The 23,171-nt window shown below is 44.3% G+C and overlaps 1 protein-coding gene and 1 long non-coding RNA gene across 7 annotated transcripts in view; one reads left to right on the top strand and one right to left on the bottom strand.

Annotated features, from left to right (window-relative positions):
* The window catches only part of LOC139765102 (protein Wnt-2b-A-like), a 54,448-nt gene extending 36,072 nt beyond the window's left edge, over window positions 1-18,376 (top strand). For 4 of the 5 annotated variants that reach the window (XM_071692278.1, XM_071692275.1, XM_071692274.1 and 1 more), the window contains exons 3-7: window positions 10,306-10,541; window positions 11,345-11,463; window positions 11,912-12,073; window positions 12,648-12,912; window positions 13,046-18,376. In XM_071692278.1, coding sequence (XP_071548379.1) covers window positions 10,306-10,541; window positions 11,345-11,463; window positions 11,912-12,073; window positions 12,648-12,912; window positions 13,046-13,269 — 1,006 coding nt within the window. In that variant the 3' untranslated portion in view covers window positions 13,270-18,376. The remainder of the gene's footprint in view (window positions 1-10,305; window positions 10,542-11,344; window positions 11,464-11,911; window positions 12,074-12,647; window positions 12,913-13,045) is intronic. The other variant, XM_071692279.1, reaches the window with a different exon arrangement.
* The window catches only part of LOC139765103 (uncharacterized), a 67,751-nt gene extending 44,873 nt beyond the window's left edge, over window positions 1-22,878 (bottom strand). For both annotated transcript variants that reach the window (XR_011716571.1, XR_011716572.1), the window contains exons 1-3: window positions 22,733-22,878; window positions 19,442-19,537; window positions 5,722-6,287 (exon numbers count right to left, since the gene is read on the bottom strand). This is a non-coding gene — a long non-coding RNA (uncharacterized lncRNA). The remainder of the gene's footprint in view (window positions 1-5,721; window positions 6,288-19,441; window positions 19,538-22,732) is intronic.
* Window positions 22,879-23,171: the final 293 nt, after the last annotated feature.

The raw sequence follows: 23,171 nt of genomic DNA, 5'->3' as shown, positions 1-23,171 counted from the left end.
ACAAGACTGCAGTAGGTCAGACCAGCGGTGACCACACAAACTTTGCCTCAGCTTCACGACTGATGTTATTATTTACACTTCGTACTGTAAATAGTTTACATTTATATCTCGTCAAATCACCTGTCTGCCTTCCCACTTCCTGAAGACTGAACTATATATTTCTGATTTTCTGTTATCATGAACTAACTGCAAAGAGCATTCCTTTGGAAGCGTGTGTGTGATTGATATTTGTGTTACGGAAAGTTCTACACTCGCGTGTGTGTGTGTGTGTGTGTGTGTGTGTGTGTGTTATGAGTGGGTGCGTGTACACGTTCCAGGGAAGATAAAACGGACCTAGTCTCGCCACGCCTCCAGCGGCTGTCCACTGCACACACGCCATCACGCGCACACACACACACAAAAACACGCACATGAAAACATACAAACATGTATCTAGGATCGAACCCCGACCTTCATTCATCATTGAGTTAGATAAACACGAACTGACATACGCACGCACATGCTGATACTGACACACACACACACACACACACACACACACGGTGTGGACCGCGAGGGTCTTCCAGAGTTCCCGGGGTGGAACAACCAGACGGCGTAACATGAAAATGAATAAGAAATTTGTTTACAAAGTTTGATGAAGTACATCTGTGATGTAGAAGGTAGTCGTCTGGTGGAGTCAACGGAGGTAGATCATGTTGTGAACGTGGACAACACACACAAGTTTCAAAAGTTGTTCGATACCCGAGATCGTTCAAGATATGGTCCGGCCCCATGAGGGTAGAACTCCTTCCCCGTACACTACACATGAGGGTAGAACTCCTGCCCCGTACACTACACATGAGGGTAGAACTCCTTCCCCGTACACTACACATGAGGGTAGAACTCCTGCCCCGTACACTACACATGAGGGTAGAACTCCTTCCCCGTACACTACACATGAGGGTAGAACTCCTGCCCCGTACACAACACATGAGGGTAGAACTCCTTCCCCGTACACTACACATGAGGGTAGAACTCCTGCCCCGTACACTACACATGAGGGTAGAACTCCTTCCCCGTACACTACACATGAGGGTAGAACTCCTGCCCCGTACACTACACATAGATATTGAACTAAGAAAACCACCACAAATCTAGTGAGAGTTAAACATGCACTGGTCTACAACAAACACTTTACCCTGTTTGAGCGTACAACACAACTTACAAGCTGCAGAAAGCGGTCCAGAGGTTGTGAATCTCTCAGCGTTATTTTGCATCTTCCGTGCCACAACCAGTGTGTTGGGAAATGGTCGTCCTACCATGACATGAGGAAGACCCCGCAGGTTTACATACATTCTGACATTATCTTGATCATTAACGGGAAATTTAAGGCGATGAAGAATGCGATGATTTTCCTGCATTTGAATTTTACTTTTGTACTTGAATAATCATAAAGTCTAATAGCAAAAATGAGACGACCACGTAATTAATCAGTCACTATCTTGTGGTTGTATTCTATTCGTACGCAGGTAAAAATTATTGAAGTAATGTTTGAGTCGCGATTGAAAGAAGTATTTGGTCTCTCTCCTTCGTTCTTAAACTCACTGTGATGGGAAACATTGTTTACTTAGAAACGTGAAAGAAAGTATTGTATTTGTTATAAGTTTCATTGCCATGTTGTTCATATCTTGTCTCCACTTTAAGCCTGTATCTGAAGGAGACACTTCTATGGTATTCTTGTTGTCAAAACATTTATAAAGAAAATCTACAACCCTCAGCAACACAACCACTGATTTACAACATTTTGTAGTTATGGAAACTTTGTGTTCCACGTCGCCGACCTGTATGTTCTACCAAAAGCACGCGTCCCACAGGTACAGAAACACAGGCTTACAGCAACACTACTACTACTACTATCAAAAGCTTTAGCGACCACTTTAGATGGCTCTTGCTGTTTCGAGGTAACTCTCCACACAGGAGCAGGGTAAGGCGAGCACTTCATACGCGAAAAAGTTCAAGACGACGCGAAATTTTGCTGTTGGTTGACGATGGTACGGCCCCAGCCTAGGTGGCCTCCTCTCGCTCTTGGTGTCAACACTCGTAGGTGGAGTCCGGTAACACCGTCATGTAGCTACCCCAGGGCCTCCTCCTTAAAGGTCCTGTCATTACCCAGGAATCTTTTTTCAGGGTTCCTGCAGCACAAAGGCTGCGCTACACTCAGTAGCAGGGAGAGGATGGGCTCCGCTGAAGCGAAGTGTTCCTAGGCGAGATTACTCTCATCATCATCTAACGATGACATGGCCTCAGCCAAGGTGCTTTTCACAATCCGTTTTCATATTTCACTTCCACAGTTTTCTTCTTTTGGCTTCGACCGCCCAAGGTAATGTTTTGATTTCTACCACCATCACCGACGCCCGAGGTGGGCCTCATCTTGTGAGATTTGTCAGTAAGAAAAGGTTTTATCTCCTGAATGACTCGGAAAAAAAACTCTAAAAATTGTGTTCAATCTTGTGGGCAGCGAACGTTGTGGAAAGCAATTTTCCCGCTGGGTCGTATATCATGACTTGTGGGTAAAGCAGTGAGGATTTACGTGGGGGTTTGCTGGCGACCTGTACAAATATAATTTATGACCTAGCGGCCGTCCTCGTAGCAGCCGTCCATAAAAGACTTAAGATGTTCCTTGATGTTATCTTGAAGGTAAGCAAAATAATCGATACGTAGAAAAACCCAGGGTTGGCCGATCATGCCATTGGTTTTTCGTCGATGTAATATTACGTTTGGTGTCGGTTGTAGGTTCTTGTGGGACCCCTGAGGGCATCTGGGGCTTGTAATTGTCCCTTGTAACAAGCCGTGACGGGGAGAGTGTGACTGTAGTACAATCAGCGACTTCGATAAGAAAGATTTCCTCGTGGGTCGCTAACAGATCACTCTCGTGTGCTGACGGACCCCCACGATTACTCGTGCACGGAGGCCAGCCATTACCGCTTGTGTATTGTAAGGCTTCGTCTCGTACAAGTGAAGAAATTGCGGATAATTAAGCCATGTTTTACGACGCTTTATGAACGATTACACGGCATTTGCATAGGAAATCATAGGATAAGAGGGATGGCTTTTTGTTTAGTTTCTGCTGAGCGAGGCACGGCGTCGCTGCCGAGATGCTGTTTCGCGCATCAGCGACTCTCCCAAATATTTTCGTCGGAGTAATATAATATATTCATACTCATAATCCCCGGACCTGCTTAGTGTGTAATCTGGTGAATATAAAGACAAGATATAAAACCTGCCAGTCGTGCCAGCACATACACACGAGTGGTCGAGACAAGGTCAGTGTTTGGCTCGGGTTCCCACCAGGCAGGAAAAGTGCCGCGCGAGAAGCGAATGAATTCGCTTCTCGTCCTGGCCTGTTGCCATCTGACCTGACGCCGTAAATTGCGTGTTTAAACAATACTGATCACATAAGTTGACTGAGGAAATACAAGGTTGGGAGGTGATTAAATGGCTGGGTTACACCCGGAAGCGTTTGATGAAACCATTCCTGTGGTTAGCCAGCCAGTAGCCGGCCTGCTGGACCAGGTTGGGGTCGGCACTTCAGTCGTCCACGCCACCTGACTCAATTTGCATCAATCGGTGGGTCAGTCAATCTTCCCCAGTGATAATTTTCGTCTTAAAAGCCATTAAGAAGACCAAAGAGACCATCATGGCGGCATAACCCATAAAACGTGATTAATAACTCATAATTTGCCTTGATTACAACCCACTACCACAATATGCTTTGAAGTTTTGCGCCTCCGCCTATAACACCTAAATACACATACGAATTTTTCATCGAGATAAATGAGCCAGATATTCAGGCACTCTCATTTTGTGTATTTATTAACAGCATTAACGTGCCATCATTTCAGGGCATGTAAACATAGGATTCTTAAGCTCATAAATTGTATGTGAGAACATGACTCATTCCTCCTGACCGCTTCGGTTTCACATCTGTGTCTCGTTCAAAACTTTCCCCGTTATCTTTATCTTTACATCTTTTCTACGGAACTACTTTCATCCATTTATAGGATCAAGATGTAAAATATAGATATTGATAGATATACGATGAAATAATTTGATATACATCAAGATATGCGTTGAAATATCATTACAATAAACCATTTATCATCGTCATGAATATTCGAAAATTGTTCGTTTACATGGTATTGCTCATGTCTTCTCCTGGGTTACCACCGGCCCCAGTATACTAAACTTCACGAGAACAGCGGTTCGACTCCCCCTGGGTATGGCGTCTTTTTACCTTTAACCTGACCATTGAGGTTCGGGTCAAAGGTCATGCTATCAGACCCACGGGTCATATCATTGTGCTTCAGGGGGTCATCTGCCCTATACTCTTAGTAGTATAAGATGTCTATGTTTGTATCTACCGTTCCGATTTCTTAATTCATTACACTATAAGTCATGCAACATTTACTGACTGTCTCGCGAGGTAGATATGACTTACGAATATAAGTTTAGTCGACCAAGGTGTCCAAATGGTCAACATGTCATAATAAATCTACCTTTACATCTACCAGTTTTCTCTCTTCCATTCTTCATACGTTCACTGTAACTAATTCATCTAATATTTTTTTCGTTGCTTACTTATATTGTACATATGTTTACATGTTAACAAGCTAAGTCTTATCAGTCTTCGGGAATGTTAAATTTCCCCAGCTTACTCCGGCTTCTTCGGAAGTGTGATTGTTGCTGTCACAGTTGTCCTGGTATGTAGTAAGAGAAGTTGGAATAGGTTTACTATATTCACATCATTGTGCCACTGTAAGCTGTGACAACAGGATTGAAATGCGATCTATTTCCCTTGAACTTACGTGGACAGTCACCTGGCATCACTGCTGCGTGTCATCGCTTTCTAAAAATACTTTTGTGAATATATCAAACTAGAGAACAAGTTTCTTTGTCTGTAACTTGACTATACTTCAATAGTTCTTCACGTCGTATGACACCGTGCCCAAGATTGCTCTCTCTCTGCTTGTTCAATTATCGTATCAGTTGTTCTTGCCAGCCATGTAGGTGCACAGCGAGAACGTGTTATGTTCTACGATCCTCATGAACGCCGGAGGAAGTGTTCAAGTTCTCGACTGGTGGACATAACGAGACGTTTTGACCTGACTGACCCTAACAGCTGATGGATTTAACCCTCATAACCGACCAGCCCAACAACCCTCACCCTGCCAACCCTGTGCCCTCACCCTGCCAACCCTGTGCCCTCACCCTGCTAGCCCTATGACCTTAATCTTGCCAGCTCTGTGGCCCTTACCATACCAGTTCTATGGCCCTCACCCTACTAACCCTGTGCCCTCACCCTGCCACCATGCATACCAACGAGCCGCTCAGTCCAGCCCATACCCCTGAGGGCTAACGCCATTACCCACTCACCTTCGCAGCCGCTGGCCTCCAGAACACAGGCCTTAAATTACCTTAATGTTATGATTATATGGATTACGTTTTACTGTATGACAGTGTAGTGTGCATACGATTACCGGAGAGAGAGAGAGAGAGAGAGAGAGAGAGAGAGAGAGAGAGAGAGAGAGAGAGAGAGAGAGAGAGAGAGAGAGAGAGAGAAACTTTTTCTCTGATGAATATGACAGACACTCATACCACATCCAAGTCAATGGTCCTACGCCAGACTGAGCGGGTGACATAGATTCTACACCTGAAGATAAAGTAACAGTTAACAAGACTGACCGATCAGCAGGACTGTGTGTGTGTGGGCGCTGCTGCCACCGACCTGGGGAGGAGGAACGTCATCTTCGCGGGGGAAACTGGCCAACACTTCCACCTCCTCAACAACAACTTTGTAGTAGTGTGGAAAGACGCCTCCACCACGGTAGTGTGGACAGACGCCTCCACCACAGTAGTGTGGACAGACGCCTCCACCACGGTAGTGTGGACAGACGCCTCCACCACGGTAGTGTGGACAGACGCCTCCACCACAGTAGTGTGGTCTGACGCCTCCACCACAGTAGTGTGGACAGACGCCTCCACCACAGTAGTGTGGTCTGACGCCTCCACCACAGTAGTGTGGACAGACGCCTCCACCACAGTAGTGTGGACAGACGCCTCCACCACAGTAGTGTGGTCTGACGCCTCCACCACAGTAGTGTGGACAGACGCCTCCACCACAGTAGTGTGGTCTGACGCCTCCACCACAGTAGTGTGGACAGACGCCTCCACCACAGTAGTGTGGACAGACGCCTCCACCACAGTAGTGTGGTCTGACGCCTCCACCTCCACCGCAGTAACACTGTCGTCTGAAAAAGAGATTTTAGCGCCATGACAAATCATGATTACAAAATGTTTGTTTACAAAAAAACCTGTTTACAAACGATCTGTAAGTTGAATGTTCAGTTAGGATCATTTACACAAGTAAGTACGTATTACTGTCGCTCTTATTTTCGAGTACATCCCACCCACAGTGGATGTCTAGTTTCACACAGCCAGACCCACGTTAAGGGGTCAAGCCTCTGCCACCTCTGGAAGGAACAGATTAATGTTATTGTTCAAACTGTTCTTATGTTGACTCTTGTCTCATTACTACCAACTACACCAACAACAACAACAACAATAATGGTATTAATAACAATAATGATAATAATAATAATAATAATAATAATAATAATAATAATAATAATAATAATAATAATAATAATAATAATAATTATGATAATAATCTATGAAGACATACCCAATCTATCGATAGATACATTATGTAATAGTATTGTCTTATGAATTGATATCGTCATAGAAGGAAGTCTGGGTCACTATAGGTATACAAGGACTTTTGAATTTCTATATATCTATGATTTGGAAGTATTCATTTCAGACTTACAAGTGTATACATACTGAGTATATTCCTATACTCCTACAGGATATACAGAAATCCAAAGGATTTTATAAATCCTTATATACTTTAAGTGTCACTTCCATACACAATACACTTAGTAAGACTATGCTCAATGTAAAGGTTTTGAATTTGTTTATAACTTCGCAATAATGCGCGCGCGCGCACACCTACACACTGTCTCGGGTGAAAACATACAACACACGAACACACGAACCACGAATATCCCAACCTAATCTTGTATTCTCCTCATGCGTTTATTTTCGTTTATATAAAACTCTGACGAAATTAAAGTATTGGACACAGAAAATACAGGTATTGAGCCAAGTTGAAGAAAATCGCGAGACATCATATTATTCGGTCGAGAGGAAATTCAGTCATTATGCAAATGGACTTTTTTCTTATATCTAAATTTACCAAAATTACAAGTCCATATGATTATATATGATAAAGTTATTATGTATCATTATTCATATTAAACAATCATGAGACGAAGGAAAGAATTTACCTTAATGTTACTGATAATATTACAACTATAATTATCATATAACTATAATATTACAACTATGATTATCATATAACTATTTCCACAAGAATTATCAGTGTATCAGTCATGATATAAATGTACTCATACATGATCATGTTATAAAGTTATCATTGTGTAATGTGGCGTACGATAACAAACATTTAATACACAATTCTTTAATCCAACTAAATCTCTGATACATATCATTGAAAAATAATATTTTTGAAACAAAATGGTTAATAGATATAAGTAAATGATTTTTGAATCAACGAAAATTTTTGATGGGAGTTAATGATAGATGAGAAAAAGTGAATGAAATGTGAGATAGACATAAATATCATAAAATCTCTAAGTCAAATGATATCTGATAGACATTGATAATATGCAGAACTTTTTGACATATTCATCCATAATGTGCCGCTTGTGTTAGACGTAACACTGATAATAATCAACACTAATTCATTCTTATGACATCTGCATTAACGTAAATTAGTAAGAAAGGTTTAGGAACACTTAAGTCTACTGTCAATATAATTTTTTTCCAGAAAATTAACATGAGGGAAATCAGTAAACTTGGGGATTTTATTTCGGTGCTGTGTGTGAGGTGCATAATGATCATACTATATGTAACTACGAATCTTGAGATAAGACATTACGATGAAGGACAATTATGTACCACATATTACGATGCAGGATAGTTATGTACCACATATTACGATGCAGGATAGTTATGTACCATATATTACGATGCAGGACAATTATGTACCACATATTACGATGCAGGATAGTTATGTACCACATATTACGATGCAGGATAGTTATGTACCACATATTACGATGCAGGATAGTTATGTACCACATATTACGATGCAGGATAGTTATGTACCACATATTACGATGCAGGATAGTTATGTACCATATATTACGATGCAGGATAGTTATGTACCACATATTACGATGCAGGATAGTTATGTACCACATATTACGATGCAGGATAGTTATGTACCACATATTACGATGCAGGATAGTTATGTACCACATATTACGATGCAGGATAGTTATGTACCACATATTACGATGCAGGATAGTTATGTACCACATATGTAGCATAATGTGGCTGAGTGATTGATCATCACATTACCCGACATGACGAAATTTCAGGATAAAGTCTTGGCCTCTCAAATTATCATCGATTTTGTGGAGAAATTCCGTCGTTTCAAAATGAATCACATTCAGATGATCTGTAACGTCGCTACGTCTATGTTTCCAACGAGTCCTCCAGCTCCGCCACCACCGCCGCCGGGACTCTATCATACACATTATGTCATGATACAGTTAGCTCGTGAGTACGTGGACCTAACTTAACCAGAGGTTCAGCTCTCTATGAAATGAAAAATAAACTGAAGGATTTCAGAGTATCAAAGCGATTCGAATTCTATTTCGGGGCGTGTAACGTAGTTTCGAATACAGGGGTCCCGGGTTCGATCCTGGCTGTTGGAGGTTTGTATGATATATATACATAATGGGACATAGAGAGGTGTATCAAGAATTCTGACTTAGAAAAATCGTTAAAGGCTTTGCTATTTCCGTATCTGTTGAAGACAAAGTAAGATCCGTACCATATAATCACACTGATCTAGGCAATAAACACATTCGAAAGTAGAAAACTTCTGGTATGACAAAGAAAAAACAAAAACGGGGAGTAGGAGGAGGAGAAGGAAAAGGAAGAAGAATCCATACGTTTTCTTCAAGAGAAAATGCCATATTAAGAAGACAATAAAAACGGTTCACAAGAACGTTCGTTGATGAACAATCATAGAACTATCTGATTTCCTGATGGATCACGTTTCCCCTGTACACAGGGGAGTAGGGGGCAGGGGGCAGGGGTAGGTTAGGTCTCATTTTACACACACGACCATTCAGATCACAGCTGCCGGGGGTCCTCTGTGATCTCTGAACGACGCGCTCTTTTGGTGCTGTGTGACGGTTGCTGTGTGACGGTTGCTGTGTGTTGGGTGCTGTGTGACGGTTGCTGTGTGACGGTTGCTGCGTGTTGGGTGCTGTGTGACGGTTGCTGTGTGACGGTTGCTGCGTGTTGGGTGCTGTGTGACGGTTGCTGTGTGACGGTTGCTGCGTGTTGGGTGCTGTGCGACGGTTGCTGTGTGACAGATGGGGTGTTAGGCTGTGCATTTCCGCCATCATGAATCTGTTGTGATGATATTCCTCCAGTGTTCAGCAGGACTTAGTGTTGGCCGGCGGATATACTGCCATGTTTTCGTGTCATTTTGATGAGTTTTAGATTCCTCTTACCGCATCTGTAGTCTCCTAAACCCTTTCTGCTCTGCTTTCCTCTCAAAAACCTTCTTTCTTGCTCACAAAGAACGGTTATATGTATATAGTATTTTCCATCTATCAGCACAGCCCGCCACTCGCAGTCGACCAACTTTGCCGACGTTTTATCTTATGCAGAGATTCATTAACTGTACGAGAACAACCAACGTGTGACCCTTGAGCACGACCGCAACACCTTCATATATCATCGCCCTCAAGGGTCGTACCATCATGCTTAAAGGTCGTACCATCATGATCAAGGGTCGTACCATCATGCTTAAAGGTCGTACCATCATGATCAAAGGTCATACCATCATGATCAAGGGTCGTACCATCATGATCAAGCGTCGTACCATCATGCTCAAGGGTCGTACTATCATGTTCAAGGGTCGTACCATCATTTTCAAGGAGTTAAAACTCATTCTTTTATCTCATCCCTTAAACAGAAAATGAGCGTCACCATCCACCCCCAGCACCGCCTTACAATTCTTCGTCCACATATGACACCCTAACAACTTCCCTCTGCGTCTTTGTGACACCCTAAGACCCTCTTCTCCGTCTCCTTCCTCAGGTTTGTGTCACAGCTGAGCGCATCGTACTCCTCGACACGGATCCACTGTGAGAACATCCCGGGCCTGGTGCGTCGCCAGCGGGTGCTCTGCAAGAGGTACCCGGACGCCATGCTTGCGGTCACCGAAGGCGCCATCCAGGGCGTCCGACACTGCCAGAAGCAGTTCCAGGATTCCCGCTGGAATTGTTCCACCATCCCCCGCGACGCCTCAGTCTTCGGCAGGCACGTCCTAAGAAGTACGTCTTGAAAGTCTCTCTCTCTCTCTCTCTCTCTCTCTCTCTCTCTCTCTCTCTCTCTCTCTCTCTCTCTCTCTTCTCTGGACTAGTCTCTAACTTCCCAGCTCCTGACTGGAGAGCAGCCTCGAAGCTGCAGGAATCCTCTGGAGTTGTATAGCTACACTGACAATATATACTTACATGACCAAGGTATCCCTTCAGTGGGGGTCCAGCAGCGAACAGGAAGCTGGCCAAGTCCACCGGATTGGACCACAGATCAAGAAGTTTGGTGATGCTGTATGTTTGTGTTCGACTGTGTGACGTGAATGCAGGATGGTCAAGAAGTGTTCAGTGTCTCCAGAATCGAAGTTGCAACTCAGGAGAGACAAGCCCAAAGGTACACTAAATGTGTGTGCGGTGTTGTCCTCATGGCTGATGCCTAGAATGCACAGAAGAGTCACTCGTGCATGCCTGAGGAGTGAAGTTTCAGATGGGTGTATGTGTGGTGGGGTTGTTTAGTTATTGTTGGGCCATCACCACTGTTACCACATCACGACCCAACTATTACCACCATGACACGAACATTACCATCAAGACCACTGACACCATAACATGACCACTGCCACCATAACATGACACCACTGCCACCACGACCTAACCTCACGAAAACAAATGCCATCATGGTCTCTCTACTTCATAACAACAACAACACCAACATCTGCCCCACACAGCAGGCATTGAGGTCTCGGCTGCGGCAGCGCGTAGCGACGCCCGACCCCTCCTCCCTGCACCTCCGTCGTTTGACAAAGTCTTCCACGTTTCAGCAGGTACCCGGGAGTCTGCCTTCGTGTACTCCATCAACAGTGCGGGCGTGGTGCACGCCATCACCCGCGCCTGCAGCCGTGGAGCCATCACCAACTGCGCCTGTGACCTGACCAAAGAGGTAAGAGGTCTCCTCCCTCTGGTGAAGCCGAAGAGCTGTTGTTAGCTGACGTAAGGATGGTTGTGATGGCTAGCTGACATTGTAAGTATGAGTGTGATGGTTAGCTGGAGCTACAGCACGTGAGACACAGCTATAATAATAGGCGAGAAGCTTATCTTGCCTTCAGTTATAACTGAATAACAAACAGCCTTCATCTACAAGGGGACAAAGCTCAGCTTTCAGTTATAAAGGAACAAAGTTCAGCCTTCAGCGATATGGAAACAATGCTCAGCTATCTGTTGTTAAGGAGACGAAGCTCAGCTTTCCACGCTGTTTAGCTACTGTGTGTCCTGCATATCACATAGCCATGTATTACTCACTGGGGAACCACAGAACCCTATGTATATCATGTCTATGCACGTATCTTCCTACAGGGAACCACCCTCTGTATCCTCGTGTTTTCCCACAGGGGAGCCACCGGGACCGGGCGGGACAGTTCACGTGGGGCGGCTGCTCGGACAACATCCGCTACGGCACCGCCTTCGCCCGCAAGTTCATCGACGCTCGAGACCGACGTCAGCGGGACGCACGAGCCCTCATGAACCTGCACAACAACCGGGCAGGACGTAAGGTGAGGGGCGGCAGGCGGCGAGGGGCGGTAGTGGGCGGCGAGAGACGGTAGTGGGTGGAGAGGAACGGTAGAGGGTGTAGAGGGGCTGTAGTGGACGGTGAGGGGCTGTAGTGGACGGTGAGGGACGGTAGTGGTTGGAGAGGGACGGCAGTGGGTGGAGAGGGAGGGTAGTGGGTGGAGAGGGACGGCAGTGGGTGGAGAGGGACGGTAGTGGGTGGAGAGGGACGGTAGTGGGTGGAGAGGGACGGCAGTGGGTGGAGAGGGACGGTAGTGGGTGGAGAGGGACGGTAGTGGGCGGTGAGGGGCTGTAGTGGACGGTGAGGGACGGTAGTGGTTGGAGAGGGACGGCAGTGGGTGGAGAGGGACGGTAGTGGGTGGAGAGGGACGGCAGTGGGTGGAGAGGGACGGTTGTGGGTGGAGAGGGACGGTAGTGGGTGGAGAGGGATTGTAGTGAGTGGCACAGAAGGGTGGGTGACAAGGGGAGGGTAGTAACATCAGTCATTACACCAACACCATCATGACCCGTCAGGCCACACGGGGCGTCTTACCAGTGTTCCTCCCTCCCCCGCGTCAGGGTGTACGGAAGAAGATGCGTCTAGAGTGCAAGTGCCACGGGGTATCTGGCTCCTGCACCGTCCGCACCTGCTGGCAGACCATGGCGCCCTTTGGAGCCACGGCACGCTGGCTCAAGAGCCGCTACGACGGTGCCACGGAGGTCACCGTCTTGCCCAACGGCGCCGGCCTGGTTCCCCGACACGGCGACCACAAGAAGCCGAGGAAGAAGGACCTCGTGTACCTGGAGGCTTCGCCCGACTACTGCGAGGCTGACTCCACGTCCGGTAAGTCGAGAGAGATAGAGAGAGAGAGAGAGAGAGAGAGAGAGAGAGAGAGAGAGAGAGAGAGAGAGAGAGAGAGAGAGGGAGAAGAGCCAGCCTCACCCTCAGCACGTCTACTAACATTCCTCTCCCGCAGGATTCACGGGTACCGGCGGCCGCCAGTGTAACCTCACGTCGCAGGGGATGGGTGGGTGCGACCTGCTGTGTTGCGGCCGCGGGTACGATACCCGCAGGCGGCTCATCACCAGCAAGTGTGAGTGTAAGTTCCAGTGGTGCTGCTCCGTCGACTGTAAGACCTGTGAGACCTGGAGGGACCTGCACTTCTGCAAGGCATGGCAGGAGCCCTCTCCGCGCCTTTGACCTGGCTCTGTGTAATCATGTCATTACTAGGACTCGTGCTAGTGGTATCTAACCTGGCACCAGCAGGTCAGGTCATCACTGTGACCCCCGCTAGTGGTGCTGCACCTCTGACCTGGTACCATTTAGTCAGGTCATCACTGGGACTTCTGAAAGTCATTTCCTCGAAGCATGTGGAAGGATGTGCTTTTCTCAGTGCGCTAGTTGGCACCAACGCCAGAACCAGGTACTGGCTCTCCCCTCCACTGATGTCCATGATACTCGGTGCTGTAGGCGAGTCTGATCACGTTACCACAGACTGGAACACGGTAACCACGGTGACACATTTCTCTGTGGTCCGTTGAAGCCAGCAGGAGCCAAGACGTGACAATGTGAGAAAATTGATACTAATTTCTCACTGTGAAGCAACAGAAGGAAAAACTTTTTACGAATAATGATAGAAACTATAATTCCTGTGTCTTTAGTGAGTCTACAACCTACAACTTCCCTTTATCAGTGATGTCTTGAAGGAAATAACAAAACTGAACGTGTACCTACACGCTAGCAGGAAGAGATGGGTTACCGTTCAACGGGGAATTCATTCCACTCTCAGTACACTGTTGGAAATATACCGTTACCAAGAAAGAAAACGAACCGATTCTCTGTATCTGCTGCCCTGTACTGGAATCAGATGATCACACTTTTTGTATTAATAACGCGTTTCCAAACAAAAGAAAAAAAGAAAAAGGAATTGAAAGGCTGACGGTCCAGTTTGGTGATGTAGATGTGATAAAGAGTATAATAATGTTTCATGGACGTTGAGAAAATCAAGAATGGTTGTTATGGAAGCCATCGTGGTTCCACAACTTTGTCTTTCGCTTTTAAAATTTCCACATCTGTTCCGGAAATGATAAATTACAACACCAAATCCGAGATTCATTCACAGAAATTTTTGAATATTGCCATTATCATAAAACCTATATTTGTATCACTAAATCAAATCTTCAACATGAAGTAAACATTAAAAAAAGGGCCAAATATGAACAAATACCATCAAAAACTGAATTACCTGAACATGAGTGTCAAATATTCCATCATATCTCTATAATGACCACAGTATATCATTACATAATCGCTACCAAAATTTCGAAACCAGTATTGATAAATAACATTGAATGATAAATTTGTTGTCAACTTTACTCTTACACTTTTTAAACACACGAGCCCTTCCTCCACTACACACGTAATGCATGAATCAAAGACTTTCATAGTGCAAGATACATGTGCAAGACTTTCATAATGCAAGATACATGTGCAAGACTTCAAGACTAACAAACCCACAGAAAATGCACATCACAGGCCACCGATGGCCAGTCTGCTCCGCCATGACCTTCGTCAGGACACACCCTCCTGAGGGAGCAAGGAAGGTCGGGAGAACAACACAAGTTATCATCCACTACTAAAGGGCTGAGGGAAGTTGTCCTCAATCCCAAGGGAGACTACGAAACAGTAGCGCCTTGTACACCCTTTCCCTTAGTGGGAACAGTAGGTAGTACATCCCTTAATGGGAACAGTAGGTAGCACACCCCCTAGTGGGAAGAGAAGGTAGTACACCCCTTAATGGGAACAGTAGGTAGTACATCCCTTAGTGGGAACAATAGATAGTACATCCCTTAATGGGAACAGTAGGTAGTATATCCCTTAATGGGAACAGTACGTAGTACATCCCTTAATGGGAAAAGTAGATAGTACATCCCTTAATGGGAATAGTAGATAGTACTTCCCTTAATGGGAACAGTAGGTAGTACATCCCTTAATGGGAACAGTACGTAGTACATCCCTTAATGGGAACAGTAGGTAGTATATCCCTTAATGGGAGCAGTAGGTAATACATCCCTTAATGGGAGCAGTAGGTAGTACATCCCTTAATGGGAGCAGTAGGTAGTACATCCCTTAAAAGATAGAATGGCCACATATGAAATCATGTCACGTATGTGTACAAATGTGAAGAACATTATCATACAGGTGCATGCGTGCATGAGAGATAGACCATGCAAATCATCATGCAGGTGTACTGTAATGTCTTAAAGACACAATTACTCCACTTTAGCAGTGGCGTTACTTATCAACTGTTTCATAAAAAGATAAAACCACAAATAAGTCTGATTTTAATTTCTCAGTACACAATACACAGACTAAGTCAGAACTCAGTAATGAACCACACGAGAGCTGGCCTAGTAACGATGCCCATGACAGCTCACAGAAGCCAATTATCTCGTTCAGACTGATCACGAGTTGAACACTGAATCCTAGATAGAGTGGATGGTTTCGACCTGCTTCGAAGCGATGCCCCACATTACTCCAGTGTAAATATCATTTATTCCATCAAGAATATAACTGTCAAGTTACAACAGTGTTGTGCTTATGTGAAGTTACAACAGTGTTGTGCTTATGTGAAGTTACAACAGTGTTGTGCTTATGTGAAGTTACAACAGTGTTGTGCTTATGTGAAGTTACAACAGTGTTGTGCTTATGTGAAGCTACAACAGTGTTGTGCTTATGTGAAGCTACAACAGTGTTGTGCTTATGTGAATAACTTGACTGAATATCTTAGAAACTAATGTTCTCACCTCCTCTCGTCTCTGGTCTGCCTACGTCTATATGTGAGCCAAGATAATGGTGTCCTTACGTGCGTGTCCTGTGAATTCCCCGTCTTATTATGCATATGTAAATAGCTTAGTGATCTCCAGAGATGTACATATATAAAAATGTATATATGTGTGTGTGCTCTATAATCAGTGTATTATAGAATGTGGAAGTATAATTTCCCTCGAGTATGATGGTACGACCCTTGAGCACGACGGTATGACCCTTGGGCACGACGGTACGACTCTTGAGCACGACTGTACGACCCTTGAGCACGACGGTACGACCCTTAAGCACGACGACACGACCCTTGAACACGACATTCAAATTCTATGTCGTCATACCCAAGACTCGCACCATCGGTCAAAGGTCGTACCGTCGTGCTCAAGGGTCGCACCGTCGTGCTCAAGGGTCGCACCGTCGTGCTAAAGGGTCGTACCGTCGTGCCTAAAGATATTAAGATAATAATTATATGTACCTTACGGATAAAACTGTATAATGTAACCAATGACAGATATGTTTACAGTTGGTTCCATTATATGTCTAACTTATGTCTTTATATAATTAACTTATTACTTATGTTGTTGGGTCTGTGTTATTACATACATCCAGCTAAGATCATTTCAATTGGTTGAACTACAACCACATCTTGTAAGAGGGGTTCGGTTCCCCAAGTTACTTCTAAGGTATACATACGTACATACAACAGTGTATATACAGATACAAATATACATTACCAGATAGACAGGTAGAAAGACTTACACCACTAATACACATAATATAAACCCAAGATGAAGTACGCATATGCTACGGATAGATTAATCCTTTGGTCACACAGGAAGAAGATATATCTGTTGTGAGAAATATCTTACAAATGGTTATTTAGAGAACTAGTAATGGTTGTCAACTTTGCACTTCTGAACTTACGATACAGAACTTCTTGGCTGAACACCAGTTTCTCAGTTCATAAGTTCAGTGGTGAAGTTAACGGTATACGCTTTTCGTCCATGGTCGAAGGATTTTACTTACAATTATAAAGTACATTCCTTATTGCCATAAAGTGATCCTTAAGATGTTGCTCACAACTGTAAGCTAAGGATACACTTACAACCATACATAAATCATACATAGATCCTTAGAACTTTACTGACAAGAAGAAACAATTCTCAAAAACTTACAATCATAAATAGATCCTTAAAATGTTATAGTCATAAAGTAATACTTAGACATCTACACAAGTAACCCTTCACTTTACAGTCAGCTCTTACGATCATGCACTTAACCTCACCTAAGTATTTACCAACACCAAAATAGAGATGATATCTACACTTTGGTCTGTACAATCATAAAATATTTCTAAGGTAAAATTTCCACACATGAACAACATACAAACAAAAACATCGTCACCTCGTTTCGTACATACGTTACACAAAATCATTGTAGTGGTAATTCCTCCTTCTCCTCTCATGTCGTTTTCTTTTTTCTGTTTTTGAGAAATCGTTCTTCTGCCCCTGAGAAATTCGTGTATAATTTATTGTTTTCCCTCTACAAATCTCACTAAGATAAGATCTTCATCTTTACTTCTTAAGCTAAAGCTTTCTACCTTATCTACTGAAGGATGTAGAGATAACTTCTTATCTACTGAAGGATGTAGAGATAACTTCTTATCTACTGAAAGATGCAGAGATAACTTCTTATCTACTGAAGGATGAAAAGATAACTTCATATTCTTTTCTCTCTGAAGGAAACCTATGCTTCTCCTACAACCGAATTATGAACTAACTTAACAATGTCAGATTTACTTCTCTGTTGAGGAGTATGTAAGCAATTTCATCTTTGATTCAAAATTTCTTTCTTCCGCTATAGATTGTAAAGATAACACTTTATCTGCGAGATAAAGTTTTTATCAATTACTGAAGATCATCACAATAATTTCACATGCTGATTAATGCAAGAATGATTTCATCATCATCTCGAAATAAAAAGATTTCAATTACGTATAAAAGTATAAAGGTAATTTTACCTTTACATCTGAACTATATTCTACTTTCCAGCATCAGCAGAATATAGAATTTATTTCAAAAATATGTCTGAAGCAAAACTTTCTTCCTTCGTCTAGAAAGTTATCGTCTGAAGCAAAGGTTTTCTTCACCTGAAGAAGAATATGAAGATAATATCATCTTCATCACTGAAAGAAAATTTCTTTCTCCATTTATTGAGGAAAAGCATTTCTTTCTTCATTCATTGAAGGAAAGAATTTTCTCTCAGCGTCCGCAGGGGGTGTTCCCCTCAGCTCACAAAACTAGTCAGCCCCTACTTAGCCCCAGTAGCCTTCCCTCTCAGGACTACTACTGTTATAGCCCCGTAGCCTCAGCCCATCCTAGGCTACAACAACCAGTATAGTGAACCCCTACATAGCCCATTATCATCTACCATCCAGACTACAACTACTTTACTCCTGCTTTGTAGAGTCCGGTAGCCTTAACCCCAGCCAGGCTACAACTTTATAGTCGGTGTTAAAGAAGTATAGGTAGAGCCCAGTAGCCCTACCCCAGCCAGGCTACAGCAGTACAGTCGGTGTTACAGATCCACATTGTCAACAGCTTTTGTGTTGTGAGGTTGACTGAAACAGGACAGACTTGAAAACAATTTTTGTTTAGCAAAACTCGAAGGATCAATACTGTATCGAAGGATCAATACTGTATCGAAGGATCAATACTGTATCGAAGGATCAATACTGTATTTCCTGAAACATGAACTTGATGTATGTATAACTGATATAATAAATCAAACATGAAATCTGGTCTTATAAGTAGATCTGTCCTGTCAACGTTCCAAACCTTACAAAAATCAAAAGTTTTGTCATTGTGGTCGATTATGTGTTGTATTTGATAGGTTCTTCGTCTTTAAGACGAAGAGAATGTCTGATCAAGATTCTCCCTAATGGGCCTTATACATGTAAGTCATAAGGCACACTTCAATGTATTGTAATAAATATGCAGAATGGGTCCATTATTTTGTGTTACTCCTTATGTGCATCATGACGTCAGAAGACTGACACACATATACATACATACATACACACTAACTGAGCTATACACACACACACACACACACACACACACACACACACACACACACACACACACACACACATACAAAGTGTTACCGGACCCCGCCTGCACTAGATTACACTGAGAACGAAAAGTCATCTTTAGCAAGGGTGTCTCACTGGTAGTACTGTCTCAAAGATCATCTGTCTTTAATGGAATCCATCATTTCCCTGCTACTGGAAGTAACGCAGCCTTGGAGCAGCAGGAACTCCAGGAAAGAGGACTTGGGTAACATCCATCCCACTCCACCTCATCAACCCCGTCCCACCTCCTCATCCACTCCGTCCCACCTCCTCATCCAGCCCACTCCACCTCCTCATCCATCCCCCGCCCCACCTCCTCATCCACCCTTGTTCTGTTTTCTTTCAACCCAATTTTTTTTGGCATAAATTGTTTCTACACAATTACAAACATGTTTTATGTCACTTTTTACTTACGTTTTTCCTTTGGTTTTTCGAGGATGAAATTGTGCGATGAACCGGTTCCTCTTGTATGATGTGGTCAGGCGCGGGGGACGTATGGCTCCTGCCTGCCTGGAGGAAGATAAAAAGCTCACTTGACAAACGTTCTTTGCTTCCTTTCAACATAGGAACAAAAATGCAGATGTATCCAAGTATTTGTGCTCGGCAAAACAATCAAGAGACTAACCTCAGACCAAAATGTGACCAGTGATAGTAATCTAAGTCAGAAATGCATATAAGAAAAAAATATCGAAAAGATAAGTTAGTCTTTCAGAGAGAGTGTGGCAAGGTGAGCGTCCAGTCCTGTTTGGCGGAACCCAAGACGAGAGGTGTGGGGGTTGGGGTGGCCTCCCGATAAGCCCCACACACACGTCAGACACTCACGTCGGGACCGATTACACACCTGGGCTCACCTGCCGACCCGACCACGGTAATTACCTGGCAAGGTAACATTTACATCACTTGGCCGGGCATTACGAAAGCCTCTTATCGTAGAGTTATCACTGCGAATCAATCCAGCAGAGGCTGGCTGCGAGGCGTCTGGGTGGCTGCACGTGTGGCCAAGGAGGAGGATTAATGTGCAAGGCTGACTGTGGCTGCTGAGAGTTGGCCTGCTATTATGACCCGACCCCACCACATCATCAACCTGGTCTCACAGCATGGTCCTGACCCCTCTACCACAACATGGTCTTGACCCCTCTACCACAACATGATCCTGACCCCTCTACCACAACATGGTCTTGACCCCTCTACCACAACATGGTCCTGATCCTTCTGACACATGACACTGACCTCTCGACCTCATCATAACCCCAATCTCTCTACCACAACATGAAACTGATACCTATACCACAACATACTAATCACTCTACTACAACATGACACTGATCCCCTACACAACCGTGCATGAGGAGGACCCCTGCCTCCACAACCACAACATACCCACACCATGACTATTAATGGTCGTGTCAACCAGGGTGAACACTTCTCTGTAATTTTCCAGCCACCGTCCAGTATGGTCGACGCAGATGTACTACCCCTGACCAGCCATCGACACGCACTCTAACCACCTCCTCCAGTTCCACGGTAAATCCACCCAAGACACGAACTCACTACTGGTATATAGAGTGTGTGTGAACTCATACCACCCCAAACATACACACTTCACCCCTACCACCACACACACCTAACTACCACACACCCCAACCATACACACTTCACCACTACCACCACACACATCCAGCTACCACATACACCCTACTAACACCATTACATTCACACACACCTCAGTACTACAGTCTTCATACCAAGCATTTCATAACTACCACACATTTCTCTGCACACTATTCACTTCACCACCACTACCACAACAACCACATCCTCTCTCCCACCACCACCACACAAGCCTCAACCTCTTCACCACACACACATACATCTCACCACCACCAACACATAAATTCCTTGCCGCATCACCACACACGCCTCGCCATTACTAGCACATCCCCTCCACCCCCCACACAGCCCTCCTCGCCACGTCTCACCTGCCAACCAACCACTCCAATGATTCTCACCAGACACGAGGGTCCTGATGTAATGGTAGGTGCCGAGACGTGTAACAAAATACATAATAAGCACATATGTACATGTTTGACTGGAGAGCAGCAGCAGCCAGCTGGTGGGGCTGGGTCGTGAGCTGTTCGTATGATGAGTATTCCAACCTCACCAGAGATAACTTGAAGGCCACCAGCAGCCAGCTCTCCTGTTTTAACGCCTTGAGCGCTACGGTACGACCCCTGGTATGATGATGATGCCCTGCACGACGACGGTACGACCCTTGGGAACGATGGTGCGACCCTTGAGTACGATTGTACTACCCTTGAATACGATGGTACGACCCTTGAGTACGATGGTGCGACCCTTGAGTACGATGGTACGACCATTGAGTACGATGGTGCGACCCTTGAGTACGATGATACGACCCTTGAGTACGACGATACGATCCCTTGGATATGATGGCACGGCCTTTGTCTTGATACCTTAAGATGATGTCAAGGATACGCCATCATATATCTGAGAGTCATATGGTCGTGCTCAAGGAGATTAAACGCGGTCTGGGAAGGAGACATTACCATGTCGACCAGGTATCGTCTGGTTGGGTCGACCATAGGTAAGGCCTCTGCTAAACAATGTGACTCATTGACAAAACACAGACACGTCAATTTGACCTATGCTGTACTGTTTGTTTCTTCTGTTTCAAGAATAAACAAAACGCGGTTCGGTCAAGGGAAACATCATATAAGATGGAATAAGGACATAATACTACAAGCCAAATAATATACATTATATGAGAAATGATAATCAAATGTCTAGCCAAGCACACAAACAAGCTTTAATTATTGAGTAATTTTGTTCTGAAATGGTATTGTTATGTTTGAACAATATTACAAGAATCACAAAACGCGATTCGGAGCATCATAGTCTGCATTATTAGGCACAGCGATAGTGGTGAGGGTTAGGCGAGGGAACAAGTGAGGATAATGAATAAAAAAGAGGATGTAAAACACTTGTAATAAATCAACAGAGATTATGTAAACTTCACCTAACCCTCACAACAGTCGAGATTTACTGTAATGTTCCAAAATCATTATCGAGTTAAACCAGTATTACCCATCGTTAAGCATCGCGCTAACTGCAAACTACGTTAACACACAGCTGACAGACAGACACACCACCTCCCTCAATGCTGGCATTCCATGTTATTCCCAGCAGCATCACAGTAACTTAATGTTGGTTTACGTCACCGACACACCTCGGCCACCAGCTGAGGTGATCACAGGACAGATCAATTTCTCACAAGTGTATTACCTACTCTTACATTAGTTCAACCCACATTTTTCCTTGATATATATAACTCTACTTGTGTCACATCTAACATCGCACAACAACATATGATGCCCCAAATTACGCCAAACAACTGTTGTTGTTCACTTTAAACGCTAAACGAACGTTGCAAGACGAAAACATTCAATATCCAATGTTACGTTTCGATGCACAGCTAAACGGATCATTTAGCAGATAATGATTACGAACGTTGTCCACAAGAAGAGGATGACGAATTGGGTTGGCTGGTGAAGGGGGTCGAACCCCTGGTCCGTAAAATTCATTACATCCGTGACCGGCATCTTCAACGTATAAACAAGGAAAACTATGTAAACAAAACTGAGGAGAAGCGGGAAGCGCAGGGACCCGTGACCATGGTTGACCAACCTGCTGTATGTAACCTGGCGAACGCGTCACGAGCACCGTCACGTCACGTCACCAGCATCGTCACATCACGGCGGTGAGGACCAGATGTGACCAGCCCTCGCCGCTGGTGACATGGGGGTGTGTGTGTGTCTACCCTGCACAGGGGCCGGCTGGTGACTGAGGCAAGACCAGCGGAGGGCAGTTTGTATGGTAGTTTGAGCGGGTAGCACACTCACTCACCACGTTCACAGTACACTTGAGAAGCACATAACGTTATACATACTCGAGATCTGAGGAGTAATAGTGAGCCAGACGCACTTAATAACAAAAACATAGAGAAATTGCACGAACTACGTAATGATCGTTTGTGATGTTTACAGATGAAATTCTCTATATCTTACGGACACCGCTCGACAGATCTGAGAATATATATATATATATATATATATATATATATATA

The sequence above is a fragment of the Panulirus ornatus genome, chromosome 52, assembly GCF_036320965.1.
Source record: "Panulirus ornatus isolate Po-2019 chromosome 52, ASM3632096v1, whole genome shotgun sequence".
Taxonomy (NCBI): Eukaryota; Metazoa; Arthropoda; class Malacostraca; order Decapoda; family Palinuridae; genus Panulirus; species Panulirus ornatus.
The sequence above is the reverse complement of the archived record's forward strand: the minus strand, read 5'-3'. Positions and strand labels throughout refer to the sequence as shown.